At 43.5% G+C, this 19519-nt stretch overlaps 1 protein-coding gene across 3 annotated transcripts; it reads right to left on the reverse strand.

Moving 5' to 3' along the window:
- Nucleotides 1-114: 114 nt before the first annotated feature.
- Nucleotides 115-19312, reverse strand: LOC122539528 (proepiregulin-like). 3 transcript variants are annotated; one of them, XM_043674487.2, is made up of 5 exons: nt 19162-19311; nt 12015-12101; nt 9064-9187; nt 7540-7686; nt 115-4587 (listed from the first exon to the last, which is right to left on the reverse strand). In XM_043674487.2, exons 1-5 carry the CDS (start codon nt 19205-19207, stop codon nt 4449-4451), a joined length of 543 nt encoding a protein of 180 aa, XP_043530422.2. In that variant the 5' UTR covers nt 19208-19311; the 3' UTR covers nt 115-4448. The 3 variants fall into 3 exon arrangements, with proteins under 3 accessions (XP_043530422.2, XP_043530424.2, XP_043530420.2); XM_043674489.2 differs by having other exon boundaries at nt 4390-4587; nt 7506-7686; nt 19162-19312; XM_043674485.2 differs by lacking the exon at nt 115-4587 and adding an exon at nt 4594-6166 and having other exon boundaries at nt 19162-19312.
- Between the last annotated feature and the right edge of the window lie 207 nt (nt 19313-19519).

Genomic DNA, 19519 nt, shown 5'->3' on the forward strand with positions numbered 1-19519 from the left:
CTGATCGTCGTAACCTGGCCCTAAGGCTCAGACTGACCCAGAACGGTTCTGTCTCCAACCAGTAACTCTGCAAAGACTATCAGTGATTATACAGATTAGTCAGACACCACCACATTCACATTTTAAAATAAATTTATTTAACAAATCATACTTTAACTGAAAAATTCAGCACAAAAATATTACAACAAAAATAACCGCACATAGATTGATTCAACTTTTGAAAACACAATATAAAGAACTTGAATGTTCCCATCATGCAATTTTACTAGATGTTTCCCAGCATCGGCAGTATTTTTCTTTTGAGATACTTCATTGGATTTTGATGATAAATAAATACTAAATATTTAAGGTATAGAAACAAAAAAATCAAAACAAGAAATTTAATGAAAAATGCAATTGAATAAAGGTATTCCTGAAGAAGGGCTTATGCCCGAAACGTCGATTCCTCTGTTCCCTGGATGCTGCCTGACCTGCTGCGCTTTTCCAGCAACACATTTTCAGCACTAAAGGTATTCTAGCCAACTCCTACAGTATGCTGGTTCTCCAATATCAAATTAAGAATTTGGCACGTACTTTGATAAAATTGGAGGGGGGGGGGGGGGATGGTGGGCAGCTTGATTTAGCACTAGGGAGGGGGTGAGATTGAGTTTGAATGCGGTTTATTTTTCCCCAAAAATGCTGCAACTCCTGAATTCTGGCCCTTCCTCATGTGGGATAGGAGCCCGACTGGCATTTTAGGTATCTGCAGTCATTGTTTTTACCTCGTTGATTTTAGGTATGCTGTCAAAGATCAAGTTTAACCTGCTCAGCAGGTATTTAACTGTGGTCAGCCTGCATTGCGGATAACTGGCAGCTACAGCAAGGGGAGGGCAGGCAGAGGGGAGCATTCCTTGTCAGTCAGGTGGAGCAGGAATGATCCCCCTTAATTATCCCTCACCACCCCAGATCCGGGCCCAACAACCCTGGCTCTCTCTCTCTCTCACTCCTTTGTCTCAAGCCAACTTAACTCCCACGCTGGAAACCGTGCACCAACATAATATGATCCAATTCTCTTGAGTTAGAAAACTAACAGATCCCCAAGAAGCTCTGGACTGGAAGGTAAGACGTTGACAAAGGAAGGGACTAGAATTGGGAAGGCACTGGGAATTATTCAAGCCGCTGATGCAACACTGATTGCTTTTGAGATATTTGTATTTGGCAAGTTAACAGTCCTGTGACAGAATGATGAAAAAGTCTTTGATTTGGCCTATTAATAGTCTAGTTACAGAGAATGACAGTCACTGTCTCTACCTCTCTGCAATCTTCAAGATGCATGCCGTGTGTTGGAAAGTAACCAGCACGTGGCAGCCAGATTCCTAAAGTGGAGATCATCCCTCAAGTCTAACCACACGTTACACTAACCTGAGAATTACCGCTGAACAATTCTTCCTTCAGTTCCCTCAATGCCCACAACTGATGTAATATACACATATAAACTAGGAGCAGGCCATTCAGCCCTCAAATCTGCCTTACTGTTCAATAAGATTAGGGCTGAATGGATTGTGGCCTCCAGCCTATGTGCTCACCTCTCCCTGAGAGCACTGACTCCCTCGTTGGTCACAGATCTATCTAACTCCACCTTCAAAATAATCCAAGACCCCATATAGTCAATCATCTCCTCAGAGACCCAATTAAAAAAAAGAGCACTAATATTTATCTACATACATCAACTGATTCCTGATGAAGGGCTTATGCCCGAAACGTCAATTCTCCTGCTCCTCGGATGCTGCCTGACCGGCTGTGCTTTTCCAGCACTATACTCTCAATTCTGATCTCCAGCATCTGCAATCCTCACTTTCTCCTAGTTGACATCTATAGCACCATAGATTAAAAATTCTTTGTAGTGACAGTACTTAAAGAGATCAGATATTATCCTCTAGTGTGTGAAGTTCAAGGAGGTGAAAGTACAAACAGGAGTATGAACAGGAGTAGGCCATTCAGCCCATCAGGTTTTCCCTATCAATAATGGTTATGACTGATAGAATACTATGGGGCCTTTTATCCAATCAATCCTTATAACTTTGTACATCACTGGGAATCATAAATCTATTAATATCTTAAACATACTCAAAGACTGGACCTCCACAATCCTCTGTTCTGAGATATCAAAATGATCAAAGCATAAAAATATTGCATATATCTTGCCAGAATTGCAATTTCATTCCAGCCTTTAGTTTTATTATTTACAAAGTAATGTATTTTAAGGTGATTTTTCAGTCACTCATTCAGCCCAGTATGGGACAGACTCAATTTCAGACCATAGTGCCATAAGGGCACTGGGAATTGTGTCAATAGTTCCTATTACATCTACTAAACAGCATATACCAACAAAACACATGACTTAGGGGAATGCCCTTTTAGTCTACACTGCCATTTGGTAAGAACTTGGCTGACCTGATCTCCATGTTCCTATCTGACCCCTCTACCCTTTGACCCTCCATCTGGCAAGAAATTATTGAATGTTGCTCCAATTTCAATGTGGTATAAACAAGTGAAACATATTGTTCGGGTGCTTCAGTAATCACAGAATGAATTATGCTGTTACAGAGTGTGGATCAGAGACTGACTTACAAACTCTGTAACGCTGATTAACCGGTGATCCCAGCAAGTGTAGATCTCCATCAGAAACATGGATTTGAAAAGTGCACCTTTATAATTAGAGATGGGAGACCAGAGGGAGACCAGCCAGCGAACATCAATGTGCTCACTCTTTGGAAGAGTTATCCAATTAGACCCATTCTCCTGCTCTTTCCCCCATAGCCATTTTAATTTTTATCCACTTCCCTTTCAAAAGCTTTTAATTGAAGGTGCACTTAATTATCCTTTAGGCAGAGCATGTCTAATCACAAGGAAAACAAACATACTCCTCACCTTCCCTCTGGCTCTTTGATCAACCACTTTAAACCTATGTCCCTACAGCAACACCAGAGTCAATTGTCTCTGTGAGATTTGTGCAGATCCTTAATGCCGTTTAATATATCCATCAAAAGCCCCTTCTCCACATGCATCAAGGTCCCTCAGCTTTGGTTCTGCTCTAGTAAATCCCCTCTACAAGATCTTCAGTAACTCCTGGAGCACGGTGTCCAGAATTAGACAATACTCCAGTTGAGATCAGCACAATATTTACCAAATTTTGGCAGGAGTTATTTGCTTTTGTCTGCCATGTCACTCTTTATAGAGCCCAGGGTCCTGCAGTTTCTTTAGCCAACTTGTACAGAAATGCTGTGACACATCTCTGGAGCAGGTGGGACTTGAACTCAGACTGTTGGATCCAGAGGAAAGTACTCTACCACTGCACCACAAGAGCTCTTTCAGGATCCTACAACCTCTTGACAGTTTCTCCAACATGTCCTGCCACTGCCAAAGATTTAAGCAAAGTTTCCTCTGTTTGTACATCCTCTTTAAAACTTTTCAGTTGAGTTTCGGTTGGCTCTTGTCGTTCTTCCCTATAACGTTGTATTAAAGTACTTAATAAATAAATATGTATTTAACTTATAAAATGTTAATATCAGTTATTTCTGTAATCTGGAGAAATTTTGGAGTTGTACTTGATGTCTGTTTTTGGCTCATGTCAAAATTCTGAAACTTTCATCCAAAAGAAACAAACACAGACCCAGGTCAAACTGCAAACTTCAGATTCTCAGTCCCTGGTTCAGGTCAGTTAAAGAAACATTGCCCTCTGCTGGAGTTCAAGGCAATTTGTCTGTCAGTTGCAAAACAGAATACATCATAAATATATAGCTGTGAATAAATACTGTAAATGAACATGTCACAAAAGATGAAAAGGAAACGAGAGTGATATTGTGTTAAAATCTAGGTCCTTCAGGAAACTGCTCCAAACACAAAAGCACTCTGATCTTTATGCACTGAAAATGAAGTTGACATTTGGAAAAGTTAAAGTTAACTGGAGCAGTGGAATATTGATGTATTTTTGATAGTTTTAGTTTGTTCAAGCACAGTGGATCAATTTCAGCCCAGTAAAAGGGGGAAATCTCCCAGTGCCCTGACTCCTCTTTAAAGGTTTACCCACCGTGCTGTAAGTGTAAATAATGGCAAAGGGAACAGAATGGTATTGACACACATATGTCCCTCCACCCTCATACTGTCACTAAATGACACAATGGTTCAAACAGGATATGAGCTCCTTCATTCCAAGGGATAGACCTTAGGAAACAATTCACATCTTCAAGGGAGGAGGCCAACAGACAAAATCATCTCAGAAATCTTGAAGAAGTCAACTTCTTCGTGAGAAACAGGAGGATTAAAAGGAAAGGAATGGTTTTCACAGTAATTCAAACTGTTTGTCTTAGATGTACAGAAACCAATACGCCTTCAGCTGAAGGTAGCCCATAATGCCACACCATTTCTTTAGTGCATTTATGTTACATTCTCCAAGTTACTGGTTGTGTTTAGCAGTGGAGCAGGTTGTGAAATGTTTCGCTTGGAGGTAATGAATCCTGACCCAAGAACGACTCCTTAGATTCAGTTTTGGTTGGATCTTTCTCTCTTGTGTCTTGTGATTGATGTTTAGATCTGTTTTTACTAAATCTGTAAATTAAAAAAAACAGATCTTGTAACATGCTACATATTCAGTAGAGAACCTATGCCTGCCAACAATCATGCTGTCAGCGCAGGGGGATTGAGTGAGGTGGAGGCCATATCTTTGTGGAAATCTTTCACATTTATTGTCAAAGAGAAAGAATTTATGAGGAGGTTATGCAGCATCGTTATAAATTACTGATTGCGGTCCTGTCATCAACCCTGTGTGCAATTCTAGATACCATCTTTTACGAAGAAGGTCAAGACTGGAAAAGATTTACTGAAAATGGTTCCAGGCATGAGGGAGTTTGATTAAATGAATAGACCTCAAGAAATTGGGATTATTCTTCCTGAAGCAGAGAATGTGGAGGAGAGGTTTAATAAAGGGGAGATACAAATGGAAGGAAGATTAGCGATAGGAACAGGAGTAGGCCATTCAGCCCATTGAGCCTTCTCTGCTATTCAATATGAGCAGGGCTGGTCATCCAACTCAATTCCCTGTTCCCACTTTCTCCCCTTGATCCCTTTAGCCCTAAAGAATGAAATATAATTTCTTCTTGAAAACATTAAGTGTCTTTGCCTCATACACTTTCTATGGCAAAGAACTCCACAGGCTTCCCACTCTCTGAGTGAGGACACTTTTCCTCATCTCAATCCTAAATGGCTCACTTCATATACTGGACTGCGACCCCTTGTTCAAACCTCCTTGCTCATTGGGAACATCCTTCCTGTGCTGACCCTGCTCGGCCTGTAAGAATTTTATAGGTTTCTATGAGGTCCCCCTGATTCGTCTAAACTCCAGTGAATATAGTCCTAACTGATCTAGTCTTCCTTCATACCATCTCAGGTGGATTGTATTGGGATTCCATCTGGTTAACAGAATTAAGGAAAAAGGGAAATAATCTTAAAATTAGAACCAGGCTATTCAGGACTGAAATCGCAAAAAGACAATTTCCACACGAAGGAAATCAAGATTCTGGAGCTCTCTCCTCAAAGTGTTAGCATCATTAGAGTTTCTCAACTGAGATGCATATTGTTCAGGCAGGATATCAGGAGATAAGGGTCAACAGTGGGTAAAGTGATTTGAAATATCAATCAACAATGAACCACATGGATAGTACAGCAGGTTTGAGAGCCAAATGCTCCATTCCTGTTGCTAACATCTCTATGGTCACTTGGGCCACGCAGGAATCAGCCCTACCATTAATGTGAATCTTAATTGATGTGAATGTTTATCTGAGGCCTGTGTACTATACAAAGAGGGTAAAAGGCTTTCTGATCATTATTTTAATTGACTTCTTGGCGTAGGTTCATCATTGGCTGGGTCAACTCTTATTGCTCGTTCTATCTGCCTTCCAGAGGTGATAAGGAACATTCCTTCTTGAGCCGCTGTAGTCCATGTGCTGTATGTAGACCCACAATAACCTCAGGGAGGGAATTCCTGGATTTTGACCCAGTGACACTGAAGCAACGGCGATATATATCCAAGTCAGGATGGTGAGCGGCTTGGAGGGGAACTTGCAGGGGATGGTATTCCCATATTTCTGCTGTCCTCATTTCTAGATGGTGGATCTCATAGACTTTGAAACTATAAGGAAAGGAGAAAGAACTGTCCTTTCTAAATGCTTTGAAATTCAAAGACAGTAACAGTGTGACTAAAATGCAAGCTTCCAAGGTATTAGCTCTGTGCACTAACTTTGTGAGCAAGGCTTTAAGGGCAAGATATAACCCAGAAGCTGCAATTAGAATGCCCATCCATAAAACCAGAGAATAGCAATGTCAGATAATCACCAGAGAAATCTAATCAGGAATTCAGGGAAATTTCTTCAGCCAAAGAGTGTTGAGAATACACGTGACAATAGGTAAATCAGAATGTGGGACTTGCTCCCATGGGGAATGGCCTGGACAGAGTGGACATTGGGAAGTTGTTTCCATTGGTAGGAGAGACGAGGACCCAAGGGCACAGCCTTAGAGTAAAGGGAAGACATTTTAGAATGGAGATAAGGAGAAACCTCTTCAGCCAGAGAGTGGGGAATCTATGGAATTCACTGCCACAGAAGGCTGTGGAAGCCAGGGCATTGAGTATATTTAAAACAGAGAGAGATAGGTTCTTGATTGCCAAGGAGATCAAAGGTTATGGGGAGAAAGTGGGAAAATGGGGTTGAAAAACCTATCAGCCATGTATGAATGGCAGAGCAGACTCGATGGGCCAAATGGCCTCGTTTCAATTCCTATGTCTAAAGGTCTTATGCTCTTATGGGAAGTTGAGGTGAATAAATTTTGAATTTGTTGAAGGCATCAAGGGATATGGAAACAAAGAGAGCATGGTATTGAGTTAGAGAATGAGCCATGGTCATACTGAATAGCAGAAAACATTCAAAGGGGCAAATGGTCTATTCTTGCTCCTATTTTCTATGTTTCTCTGACGAATGTAGATATATTCAAGGGGAAAACTGGATATTCACATAGGATAAAATGTAGGAAAAGGACAGACTGATTGGGTGAGATATGGGATAAAGGGAGGTCATATGGAATGCAAACACTAGTTCAGATAAGGACTTATACCGGTGCTGCAAATTAGAGTTAGAATTAGAATCCCTACAATGTGGAAACAGGTCTCTTGGCCCAACGCATCCATACCGACCCTCTGAAGAGTAACCCACCCAGACCCATACTCCTACCCTATATCCCCTAGCCTACACATCCCTGGACTCTATGGGCAATTTAGCATGGCCAATTCACATAACCTGCACATCTTTAGATTGTGGGAGGAAACTGTAGCACCCGGAGAAAACCCACGCAGATACAAGGAGAACATGCAAACTCCACACAGACAATCGACCCAGGCTGGAATCGAACCTGGGCGATTTTATGTAATTCTACAATTTTTCGGTTGTGCAATTAAATAAAGCAAGGGATTGTCATACTTTAGATTCTGAAGACTGGGCAGTCAATAAATACCTCCTGTAGATCAAGAAAGAGACAATTAGCAAGCCCACAACGACAAGAAATAATATCGCCACCGTCAGTGCCACATCTTGCTTGCTCATTGGTTGCCGGACCAGTTCAAGGTGCATGCACCTGGCACCACTGTAACCTTTAGCACACCTGTAGGAGGAAAGTTATAGAATTAACCATAGGCCGTCCTCACACCTACCACCAACTCACCAGAGAAATCCCTGGGCTCCATCCTTCCGTGCTCATGCAGGTGGGTGTAATTAATTCCTAGTTTGTCCAGGATTTAATTAAGGGGCTAAATAGTCTCTCTTGTTTCTACCTGCATTAGCATTTCATGCCTCTATAGATATTTTAATACAATATGCGCAAAATCGGAAATCGTGAACAACTGGACCATTCCCATGAACTGTTGTGAATGACCTATTAAATTCTTTGCAACAAGCCTCACCCCAGTTCCTTGTAAATACTAAAAGTAACAAGTATTTTGGAAAAGTCAACTGTGGCAATTCTATTCCCTGAATGTTACAATTTTTACAGATTGCTGGCTTACATGGTGCCAATTGAAGGCAGTAAAAAAAAAGAGGATTTTGTTCCAATTTCAGACGACCTGGATGGAAATGAGAACTATCTCAGGGGTTGATTGCTGCTTATCTTCTATGCCATTTCCTTACTAAAACACATTTATACAGAATTGGTACAAATTACAGATCCCGCAGCCTCCAACATTGCTTATTTAACAAGATATGAAAGTTGAAACTTTATTGCTGGAACAGCACAGCAGGTCAGGCAGCATCCAGGGAACAGGAGATTCGACGTTTCGGGCACAGGCCCTTCTTCAGGAAGGAGGGCCTGTGCCCGAAACGTCGAATCTCCTGTTCCCTGGATGCTGCCTGACCTGCTGTGCTGTTCCAGCAATAAAGTTTCAACTTTGATCTCCAGCATCTGCAGACCTCACTTTCTCCTCCTAACCAGATATGAAATGCTGGCTCATGAAAGGCTGGACTTGTGGAAGGAGGAGGAAGTGAGATGCTGTAGGATAGAGTCAGAGTTGAAAAGCGTGGCACTGGAAAAGCCCAGAGTCGACGTTTCGGGCATAAACCCTTCATCAGGAATTCCTGATGAACGGCTCTTGCCCAAAGCATCAACTCTCCTGCTCCTCAGATGCTGCCTGACCTGCTCTGCTTTTCCAGTGCCACACTCTCAACTCTTCACTCTTCAGCATCTGCAGTGCTCACTTTCTCCTGAGTATGAAGAAATGTTGTTGAATAAAACAGTGCTGTTGCTGTGAAACACTTGGAAGATCAATAGGTGCACCGGGCAATAAGATTGTCAATATAGTCACATGCTCAAAGATAATTTGGGTTCAAAACCTGCCTCTCAGTTGTCATCTTGAGCCTAAAGGGTTAACTTTGCTAACTCGAGTTTCTCCCCTCCTGTAAGTTCACAACAGCTGCACACAGCATTTAGTACAACTGAGCAATTCTGGATAGGAATTAGACTAGTTCACCATGTTTAATTTGTCCTCACCTGCAGTAGTGAATGTTTTCGTGTGGAATGTACACACAGTCTCCATTAAGACAATAATTTTCCATGGAAAGTGGACACTTTGATCTTTTCACCTCAGGGGTTGGGGAAGTCAGAACTGCTGTCTCTGTTTTATAAAACAGTAAGCATTAGCCAAGTAGCAAATTTAAAGTAAAACATCCTTAGTATTTGAAATTAAGTTAGAGGGTTAAAACATGGACAACAAAAAAACACAAGCATCCTGAGACATTTCTCATTTCTACGCGGTTGGTCTAAAATTGTAACCAAATCCTCTTTGTTGAATGCAATTTCACCTGTTTAAACAGCAATCTTTAAAAACACTAATATTCAAGGAACAGAGAGTTTGAAGGCATTGCTATTTTTGGCTGTTTGAAATGTTAATTACATTCAATGTTTCCAAGAAACAAGGGTGGAGCTTGTTGCAAGGATTTCAATAAATCAGTCAAAATAGAAGTCAGAGAATGTAAGGCAGTGTCTGAAAGAGAGAGTCAGGAGCAGATTTCATGGTGAGCAGTGTTACCGTTTCACCGATCCATTGAGAATGGGCTGAACTACATCAGGTCTGTGTGTTGGGATTCTGGAAAAGGTCCCAAAGACATCCTCAGAGTCAATTAGTGTAGCCAAGCAAGATTAAAATTCAGGAAAAATACCCAGGGGTTTTATATCATTCATTGGTGATGACAGTAACTGCCTTTGAAGGACTGGAGTTAGATGTGGGAGCAAGGGCTGGAGAGCAATTTCCAAATCCAAGGGAGCACTGACCAGAGAAAAGAAGGTGAAATTCCAGATTATGAGCAATCATTCAGGCAGAGTTTGATGGAGTGCATCCTGAGGGAGTTAAGACCAGGAGGTCAAAAATGAAGAATCATGATTCCTTGTGAAGGGTTTAGTTAGGTTTGATGTCACAATGTGATTGACACCTGGGAGTTGCTGAGAAATCCATGGGATCTGCCTTTGACAAAGTTTACTATTTGGCATTTAAGGTTTACTGCTTGACAAGGTTCCCCATGGGAGACTGATTAGCAAGGTTAGATCTCATGGAATACAGGGAGAACTAGCCATTTAGATACAGAACTGGCTCAAAGGTAGAAGATAGAGGGTGGTGGGGGAGGGTGCTTTTCAGACTGGAGGCCTGTGACCAGTGGAGTGCCACAAGGATCGGTGCTGGGTCCACTACTTTTCATCATTTAAATTAATGATTTGGATGTGAGCATAACAGGTGTAGTTAGTAAGTTTGCGGATGACACCAAAATTGGAGGTGTAGTGGACAGTGAAGAAGGTTACCTTAGATTACAACAGGATCTTGATCAGGTGAGCCAATGTGCTGAGGTGTGGCACGTGGAGTTTAATTCAGATATATGCAAGGTGCTGTATTTTGGGAAAGCAAATCTTAGTAGGACTTAAACACTTAATGGCAAGGTATTACAGAGTGTTTCTAAACAAAGAGACCTTGGAGTGCAGGTTCATAGCTCCTTGAAAGTAGAGTCGCAGGTAGATAGGATAGTGAAGAAGGCGTTTGGTATGTTTTCCTTTATTGGTCAGAGCATGGAATATAGGAATTGGAAGGTCATGTTGCAGCTGTACAGGACGTTACTTAGGCAACTTTTGGAATATTGTGTGTAATTCTGGTCTCCTTCCTATAGGAAGGATATTGTGAAACTTGAAAGGTTCAGAAAAGATTTACAAGGATGTTGCCGAGGTTAGAGGTTTTGAGCTGTAGGAAGAGGCTGAATAGGCTGGGGCTGTTTACCTGGAGCGTTGGAGGCTGAGGGATGACTTTATAGAGGTTTTTAAAATCATGAGGGGCATGGACAGGATAAATAGACAAGGTCTTTTCCCTGGGGTGGGGGAGTCCAGAACAAGAGGGCATAGGTTTAGGGTGAGAGGGGAAAGACTTAAAAGAGGCTTAAGGGGCAAATGTTTCACGCAGAGAGTGGTGCGTGTATGGAATGAGCTGCCAGAGGATGTGGTGGAGGCTGGTACAATTCCAATATTTAAAAAGCATCTGGATGGGATATGAATAGGAAGAGTTTGGAGGGATAAGGGCCAGTTGCTGACAAGCGGGACTAGATTAGGTTGGGATATCTGGTCGGCATGGTCGAGTACATCTCTATGACTCTATGTGCTCAATCACAGTGTGTCACCTTTGGTTAGTTCTGGGTGTTATGGCATAAAATGTGTTTATAAATATTATAATATTGTACAGTAAAGTTTATTGTTGTTTATTCCAAAACATGGAACTTCTTTGTAAGTACAGAGGTTCCACGCTTTGTCCAGTTTTAAGGAAAGGTAACAGGTCCCTAGACAGAAGGTGTTACAAATTCGATCGGCTAGTCCAAGATGATAATAGAAATGTAGCAGGAAGATGCACAGAGCAGGTTCCCACACCTAGAAAGAGGCAACGCCAAATGATCTGGATTTAGTGACCTCAGCTGAGGGATTATTATTGGCTGAGATACCTGGAGAAACCTGTTTTTCTTTAAACAAAAAGAGGGTGCTATGGATTCTAAGGCAGTCTCCTTGGGCCCACATCCGGTCTAGGCGAAAGTGAGGACTGCTTGATGAAGGGTTTAGCCCGAAACATCGATTCTCCTGCTCCTCGGATGCTACCTGACCTGCTGTGCTTTTCCGGCACCGCATTTTGGACTCCACATCCAGTCTGTCATCCCAAGCACAGCACGTCCGACAAAGAACTGCAGATGCTGGAAATCTGAAATTTGAAGATAGAAATTGCTGGAGAAACTCAACGGTATCTATGGAGAGAGAAACAGAGCTAACGTTTCGAGTCCAGTGACCTTTCTTCAGAACTGAAGAGAGAGACAGCCAATCAGACAGTGCAAACGTTTGCAATGGATCCTTCTCTCAAACTAAACTCCAGGAGTGAATGAGATACCGAACAAAGTGTAAAAGGGGGAACAATATAAGTTATTTACCTGTGTTGTTGCATTCACCACCCTGCTGTCCAGGCACACAGCTTGGGATGATGGTTGCAGTGTCACAGAGGCGATACACACAAAACACTATAAACAAAAAGAGACAAAATTTGTCAAGGTCAAAGGTGAGAAGATAAGCTTATTTTGAGATTGTGGCAAACCATTTCTTTCTGATATCCAAAACACCTCATTTATAATCATCTGGCCCAGAGAGTAGCCATTCAGCCCGAAACATTGATTTACCTGCTCCTCCGATGCTGCCTGACCTGCTGTGCTTTTCCAGCACCACTCTAATCTAGACCCATTCCATCTAAGCCAACCCTTTCAAACAGCTCTTCAATATTCACACATTTGAAACCTCCATTTATTCCTCTTCTATTATTTATTCAATTTCCCCTTGGAAAGTTCACACAGAATCTGCGCCCACCGCTCTGACAGGCAGCAAGTTCCAGGTTACAGTAACTCACTGAATTAAGACAATCCCCTTTCCCCTCTGGTTCATGCTACAGAGCTCTACGGGGTTTCAACCCACTGTGACCTTTCTCAGGTCTGAGGGTGCAGTGTCCAAAGGCACATTTCCATGACAGACATTAGATTTGCATGTTATTAAACAATGGGGTTTGCCTGAGGGGACAGTCCCAGTTTTGTATGGACATGTTGGAAACTATTTGCATACGAACATACTGCATACATTTGGCTGAAAATGATTAAGCCTTGATGTAAACAAGATCGTGTCTCTGAGAGATATCTGTTGCAGGAGCAAGCCAGGTGTCTCAATGTTGGCCAATTTCACTTCCCCTCTTACATTTGTTCACCTTCCAGACTGCATCCTTTCACCATTTACTCAAAAGCTGCACTTCAGTAAATCTGACTGACTACAGTGTGAATTCAAAACAATCAAATGTGTAGAGTCTGATTCCCTGTGAAACAAATCAGGATTCAAAAATCATCATCTTTCTTTACAAATCCCCACAGCTTCACTCACTCCCTATTTCTGTAGCATCCTCCAGACCCTACACCCCTCCCTAGCTCTGTAACTCCCTCAGCACTGACTCTCCGACAGTGCAGCACTCCCTCAGCCCTGACCCTCCGACAGTGCGGCACTCCCTCAGCACTGACCCTCCTACAGCACGGCACTCCCTCAGCACTGACCCTCCGACAGTGCAGCACTCCCTCAGCCCTGACCCTCCGACAGTGCGGCACTCCCTCAGCACTGACCCTCCAACAGTGCAGCACTCCCTCAGCCCTGACCCTCCGACAGTGCGGCACTCCCTCAGCACTGACCCTCCGACAGTGCGGCACTCCCTCAGCACTGATCCTCCGACAGTGCGGCACTCCCTCAGCACTGACCCTCCGACAGTGTGGCACTCCCTCAGCACTGACCCTCCGACAGTGCGGCACTCCCTCAGCACTGACCCTCCGACAGTGCGGCATTCCCTCAGCACTGACCCTCCGACAGTGCGGCACTCCCTCAGCCCTGACCCTCCGACAGTGCGGCACTCCCTCAGCCCTGACCCTCTGACAGTGCGGCACTCTCTCAGTAATGTAATGGGAGTGTCAGGCTGAAACTTGTGCTCATGCCCATTTCGTACACTCCTTGAGGAAACCTTTAAAATCGAGCAATAATGTGAGCCGCTATTCTCCCTCATCGTAGGCGAGACCGAGACTCAGGGATCCCTTCACTGGGGTAATTTGCAGGATTACACTGATCAGCCTTTGTGTAAAATGCTGTCTGCTGTGACTCTGCACAACCCAATTCTAGGTTTAACATCCCATGAGCTCTTTGCAGTGATCTCCTGTCAAAATTCAGATGGGTGTTCGGTGAAACCATTGAAATGATTCAGAGCTTGTATCTGCTCAGTGTGTGGTTATCTGCAGCATCATCTCTTCACTGGATAATGCAGCTGGGAAATAGCCCCTCAGCTGTGGGTGGCTTCAGCTTTTGGCTTTTGTGCGTCTGTCATTACTGAGCTGGCCAGGTCTCGGTGTGACCATTCCACTAGATGAGGCCATTCACCAGTCAGTGATACCCCGAGACCTGGAATGAATGACTGTCAATGGGACCTTTTCTCATGTTGCAGTTTGGAAACAGTCCAGCCCCACTGAGCCTTGCCAGAGTTTGGAATCCATCAGAGTTTGGAATCCTCTTCTCCTCTCACTGTACTAGTCTAACACTGTCCGCCTCATGTGGCTGTCCAGCTATCTATCTTAGCCTGCTGGACAAACTTTCCTCATTCCTGAAGAAGGGCTTATGCCCGAAACGTCGATTCTCCTGTTCCCTGGATGCTGCCTGACCTGCTGCGCCTTTCCAGCAACACATTTCCAGCTCTGATCTCCAGCATCTGCAGACCTCACTTTCTCCTCAAAGATGTCCAGCTATCTATGTTAAACAAAGGGTTACATTCTATAATGCCTGGAATTGATAGTTTAATTCATGACATGGTATCGAACAAAATGCCAAGATGTCGATATTTTCTGTTCAAACTATTCAGAGAATGTGATTACACACCTCTGGAGCACATGGGACGTGAACCTTGGTCTCCTAGCTTAGACATAGGGACGTACCACTGCACCACAAAAACCCTTATCAGCATTGTCATGTTCAACCTTACAGATATTGCTAAATCATATTCCTGGAGAAGGAGGGGCTTGAACCTCAGTCTCCTAGGCTTAGAGGAAGGGACATTGCCACTGTGCCACAACAGCCCTTCATTCCCAAGACGTGTGCCCACCTATATTATAATCATCGACTCTCAATCACTTGCTTTCGGTTCAGCACAATGTCCGCTGTCATGTTGTTGAAGGTTATAAATATTTCTGTGTGGGTGCAGTTCTGCATTCCACAAACACCTCGCAGAAATAAAAATGCGGCATTTTTTCCTTTGCTTCTCACATGTAGCAACAAGACTATTGCACAGAATGCGGTCAACAAAGCCTTGGGAGTTTCATTCTTAGTTTGTAATGTCCTGCTCTGGGTTAGTTTTTTTGCTCTTTATTCTTTCATGGACAATAAATACCAGTTTTGCCATATCCCATCGCTAATTGCCCCCTGCACTGAAAGTCTTGCTCAGCCATTTCCAAGAGCAATGACTCTGGAATCACATATCGGGGTATTGGGTTAGGTCAGTTGGCTGGATGGATGGTTTGTAAAGCAATGTGATGCTGACAGTGTGGGTTAAATTCCCACACTGACTGAGGTCACCATGAAGGACTTTCCTTCTCAACCTTTCCCCTGGTCTAAGGTCCGGTGACCCTCAGGTTAAACTACTACCAATTGTCTCTCTCTCTCTAATGAGAGAGCAGCCCTATGGTTGGTAAGACTACGATGACTTACACAGGTGAGAATGGCAGATTCCTCCCCTTGAGGACATTAGTGAACCAGATGGGTTTTACAGCAATGGATGATAGATTCAGGGTCACAGTTATTGAAGTTATGGTCCAGATTTGTTTAATGCTGTGGTGACCCTTGGGTCTCTGGATTACTAGTCTAATGGCACACCATCTCACCATTCCCTGTTGAAAGTTACAATTGAATCTACTTCTATCAGCCTTTCAGATGGAACATTCCAGATTGCCCTAACTTACACTGATTTGAATTTACCTTGGTTCTTTTTGCCAATCACTTTAAAACCATCAATACTGGCTTCCAACCCTCTGAAAGCAGCAGCTCTCTGTCTACTCTATTAAATTTCCTCTTAATTTCCCTGCTCAAAGGAGAAAAGCACAGCTTCTCCCTGTCATTTCATAAATCTAAGGCTCTTTGTCTCTGAGACCACTGCAGGAAAGGCAGGAGCTGGAGGAGGGTAGCGGCCAATGTGAGATTGCAAAGGCCATCAGCCAATGGGGTTTGATGCTGGAACCATCCAATGAGGAATTAGGGGAGGCAAAAGACAATCAGAGAATTGGGGAGGGTACCGGCCAATGGGCAGATTGGGGAGGGTACCAGTCAATGGGAGAATTGGGGAGGGTGCCAGCCAATGGGAGAATTGGGGAGGGTGCCAGCCAATGGGCGGATTGGGGAGGGTACCAGCCAATGTTTCTGGGAGGATTAGCAGCTGATTTCATGCTGGGAAGCATCAATGTCCCGAAGCCACAATCCAATGTCAACAGTCTTTCACCAGAATTTGAAGCAAAACAAGGAGATGGGGGTGGGGTGAATAAAAGAGAAGGTCTACGATAGAGAATGTGAGGACTGCAGATGCTGGAGATCAGAGCTGAAAATGTGTTGCTGGAAAAGCGCAGCAGGTCAGGCAGCATCCAAGTGCAGGGGAATCGACGTTTCGGGCATGAGCCCAAAAGAAGAAGGGTTTATGCCCGAAACGTCGATTCTCCTGCTCCTTGGATGCTGCCTGACCTGCTGCGCTTTTCCAGCAACACATTTTCAGCTACGATAGAGAATGGCAGGATAGGTTATACTGAAGGGCAGAAGAGCTGGGGAATGGAACAAGGTGGGTTTGGAGGAAGTGTAGATAGCAACAGCAGGCCTGAAAAGAACGAGAGTGGTGATTATGATCTGACATTGTTGATCTGAATGTTGAAGCTGGAAATTGTTAAATTTGAAGCTGTTCCTCCAGTTTAAATTGAGAATATAGATCAAGGATTTTGCAATTGGATGGAACAAATAGATTTTGCAACTGACCTAACAAGTGAGTCATGCAATTGAATGGCAACGTAACTGATGGAGGCTTCTATTTAAGGTGAAGTAACACACATTGACATACATAGCTGTATAAAGTATGCCATAAATCTAAAGGAAATAATCTGAGTCCAGAGAGATCTGAATAACGATCTGGATGTAACAGTGAACATAACAATGGCAGCACTAACACAAAAGAGTAAAGTGCCGCAGGTATGAATAGAGTTCAGGAATGTTTTGCTCTGTTCATCAGGAGTCACTGAGAGGTTTGGCAGCACATGACGGAAAGCAGAGATAGAATATTGTGAGCAAAGTCGATCACACTATTTCACAAGGTGATGTACAGACATTGTCGAGAGGATGGAGAAAACACTAACCCTAATGATAAAATGACTGCGTTAGGAGGAATAAAAATTGCAAAATCTCAAAACTACTCTCTCAGAGGAAGGTAGCTAAGGGGTGGACTTATCAGTGTTTACAAAATATAAAAGAAGATAAACATTATTATTTCAAATGAATTGAGATCATGATGTGACAAAGGTCATCCACTTGGAACATTAACTCTCTCCCTGTTTCTGAAACACTCCTCTCTCCATAGACACTGCCTGATTTATTGGGCATTTCCAGCACTTTTTGGGGGGGCTTTTTGCTGGGGTTGAGATCTCCAGCCTCTGCCATATTCTGCTTTTGTTGTGAAGGCGCTACAAAATTGCACTTAACTAGGACCTTCCACAACACCAGGATGTGCACACAACAAAGCTGATCATTTTTGTGGTAAATTTAAAGCTTGCCTTTTCATCGTTTCTGTCACTGTTAGGTCCCTTACTTTATTATCGTCAGCAAGTTTGAAAACCGAAACATTGTTAGAACATGTTTACTGGGGAAAAAGAACGACTAGCAAAATTCAAAATAAGATAAACTATTGATGCAAGAAACAACAACAACTCGCAGTTAAATAGCTAATTAGTATAGCAAAATATCCATAGTCACTGATTGGGGGAGTTTTCAGACTAAAGATAGATATGAGCCACAGAAAGATACATTAGGGCAGAAGACCAAAAGCCCAGGCAAACAAAGAGATTTTCATTAGAAATTTAAAGAAAGAGACAGCAAAGATGAGAGCAGGAGATGTTCAGGGAGGGAATTGCACATCTTAAAGAGCTCAGGTGGCTGGAGGAAGCTGAGGTGACACAAGTTCTAAGGAAAGGCTGGATAGACTGGGATCTTTTTCACCGGAGCGTAGAAGGTTGAGGGGTGACCTAATAAAGGTTCATAAAATCATGAGGGTCCTAGATAAGGTCAATGGTAGGTGCCATTTCCTGAGGGCAGGGAATTTCAAGATTAGGGGCATATTTTTAAGATGAGAGGAGAAAGATTTTAAAAAGACATGAGAGGCAATGGTATTTTTAAACACAGAGTGGTTTGATGAACTGTCAGAGGAAGTGGTGGATGTGGGTACAGTTAGAACATTTAAAAAACATTTGGATAAGTTCATGAATAGGAAGTGTTTGGAGGGATATGGGCCAAGCGCAGGCAGGTACGACTAGTGTAGTTTGGGATTATGGTTGTCACAGACTGGTTGGACCGAAGAGTCTGTTTCCATGCTGTATGACTTTATGAGCCAGGATTAGAGGAATGCACACAGATTTAATCCTGAGGGAATGCTGTTCTGTTGGAGTCAATAAGCTAGTACACTATGGATGTGCCTGCTCTCTGAGTGAACATTCATCAGCCTGGGGGCTGTTCCCGGAACAGGGAGATGGTCAGTAAGTCTATCCCTTACCCACCTTGCCAAATCCAATCCAATCTCTGATCTTATTCACTCTGTGGGAGCTTCCAACTCTCCACTAGCAACAACGCTTTAAAAGTCACGCACTGGAAAGCATTCGTTAGTCCAGAGAGGCGCTAGGTAAATGTAAAGTTCCCAGCCCCGTTTCTCTGGGAGAGCACAGTAGGTTTTAAACTTTAAACTACAGATTTCATGAAACATGCGATCTCAGTAAAACTCAGTCTGGGACACACAGGGACTTGGGTGTTTTACTCAGGGAGACCCAATCCAAGTCTGTGGAGAGTTGTGTTAAATAGGCTCCGGTCTCCCTGAATGGAAGATGAGACAGAGATGGGTCATAACCGTCCAGTAAACCCCCCACCCACTCCCCAAGTGGTAGGGAACACTGTCTTGTGCCAACCCCTTCAATATTCAAACAATACATTAAAGTTTAGAACTCGGACCTTCAACGTGGGGGATCCCCGAAAAGTGCTGACTCTCCCTCCCTGCCCCAAATCCCCCAGCCAGAGCCAGGCAGGGGGCAGGGGGCAGGGGTCTGCCCTCCCCCCCCCCCCCCGGGAACCCCCAGACCCTGACTGACCCTGTACCCAGGCCAGACCAGCTGAGCTTTTCCAGCAAGCACTGCTGCTGTTTCTGATTTACAGCATCCACAGTTCTTTCGGTTATAATTTAGCCCCTGTACCCTGTTGTGTGCATCTTCACAAAACAGCCCCAGCCCTTACCTGGGAGAAGGAGCAGAGTCCACATCGAGCAGGTGCAGTTGGCCATGGGTTAAGAGGAGAGAGACAGATACTGCAGCACTCCTGAACCACTCCCGCAGAGGGAAGGATTTCTGTGCCTCTTGCTGAGTGCCGTTGTCCCAGGCCCTGCCCACTTCCAGTAGAGCAGGTATTTGTATTCAGGTCAATTACGCCGGAAATTGCAACACCAGTAACAGTGTAAACCATTCTGATTGTAATATTCACCCCTGTAGTATGGAAATTGCTGATTTCCTTTGCATGTGTCAACATACTGATCCAAAACAAACAGCTTGGCTACTACTCAGGAACAATGAAGTTGAAATACTGCTGCATTTCCACA

The sequence above is a fragment of the Chiloscyllium plagiosum genome, unplaced genomic scaffold, assembly GCF_037043375.1.
Source record: "Chiloscyllium plagiosum isolate Xiang-an unplaced genomic scaffold, Cpla_swu_hap1 HiC_scaffold_36, whole genome shotgun sequence".
Classification (NCBI taxonomy): Eukaryota; Metazoa; Chordata; class Chondrichthyes; order Orectolobiformes; family Hemiscylliidae; genus Chiloscyllium; species Chiloscyllium plagiosum.

Coding starts and splice junctions, on each gene's coding strand:
- LOC122539528 (XM_043674485.2), bottom strand. CDS start 19,207: ATGGCCAACTGCACCTGCTCGATGTGGACTCTGCTCCTTCTCCCAG. Junction 9,188..12,014: donor TGGTGAATGCAACAACACAG/GTAAATAACTTA, acceptor TTTATAAAACAG/AGACAGCAGTTCTGACTTCC. Junction 7,687..9,063: donor GAAAACATTCACTACTGCAG/GTGAGGACAAAT, acceptor TTCCTCCTACAG/GTGTGCTAAAGGTTACAGTG.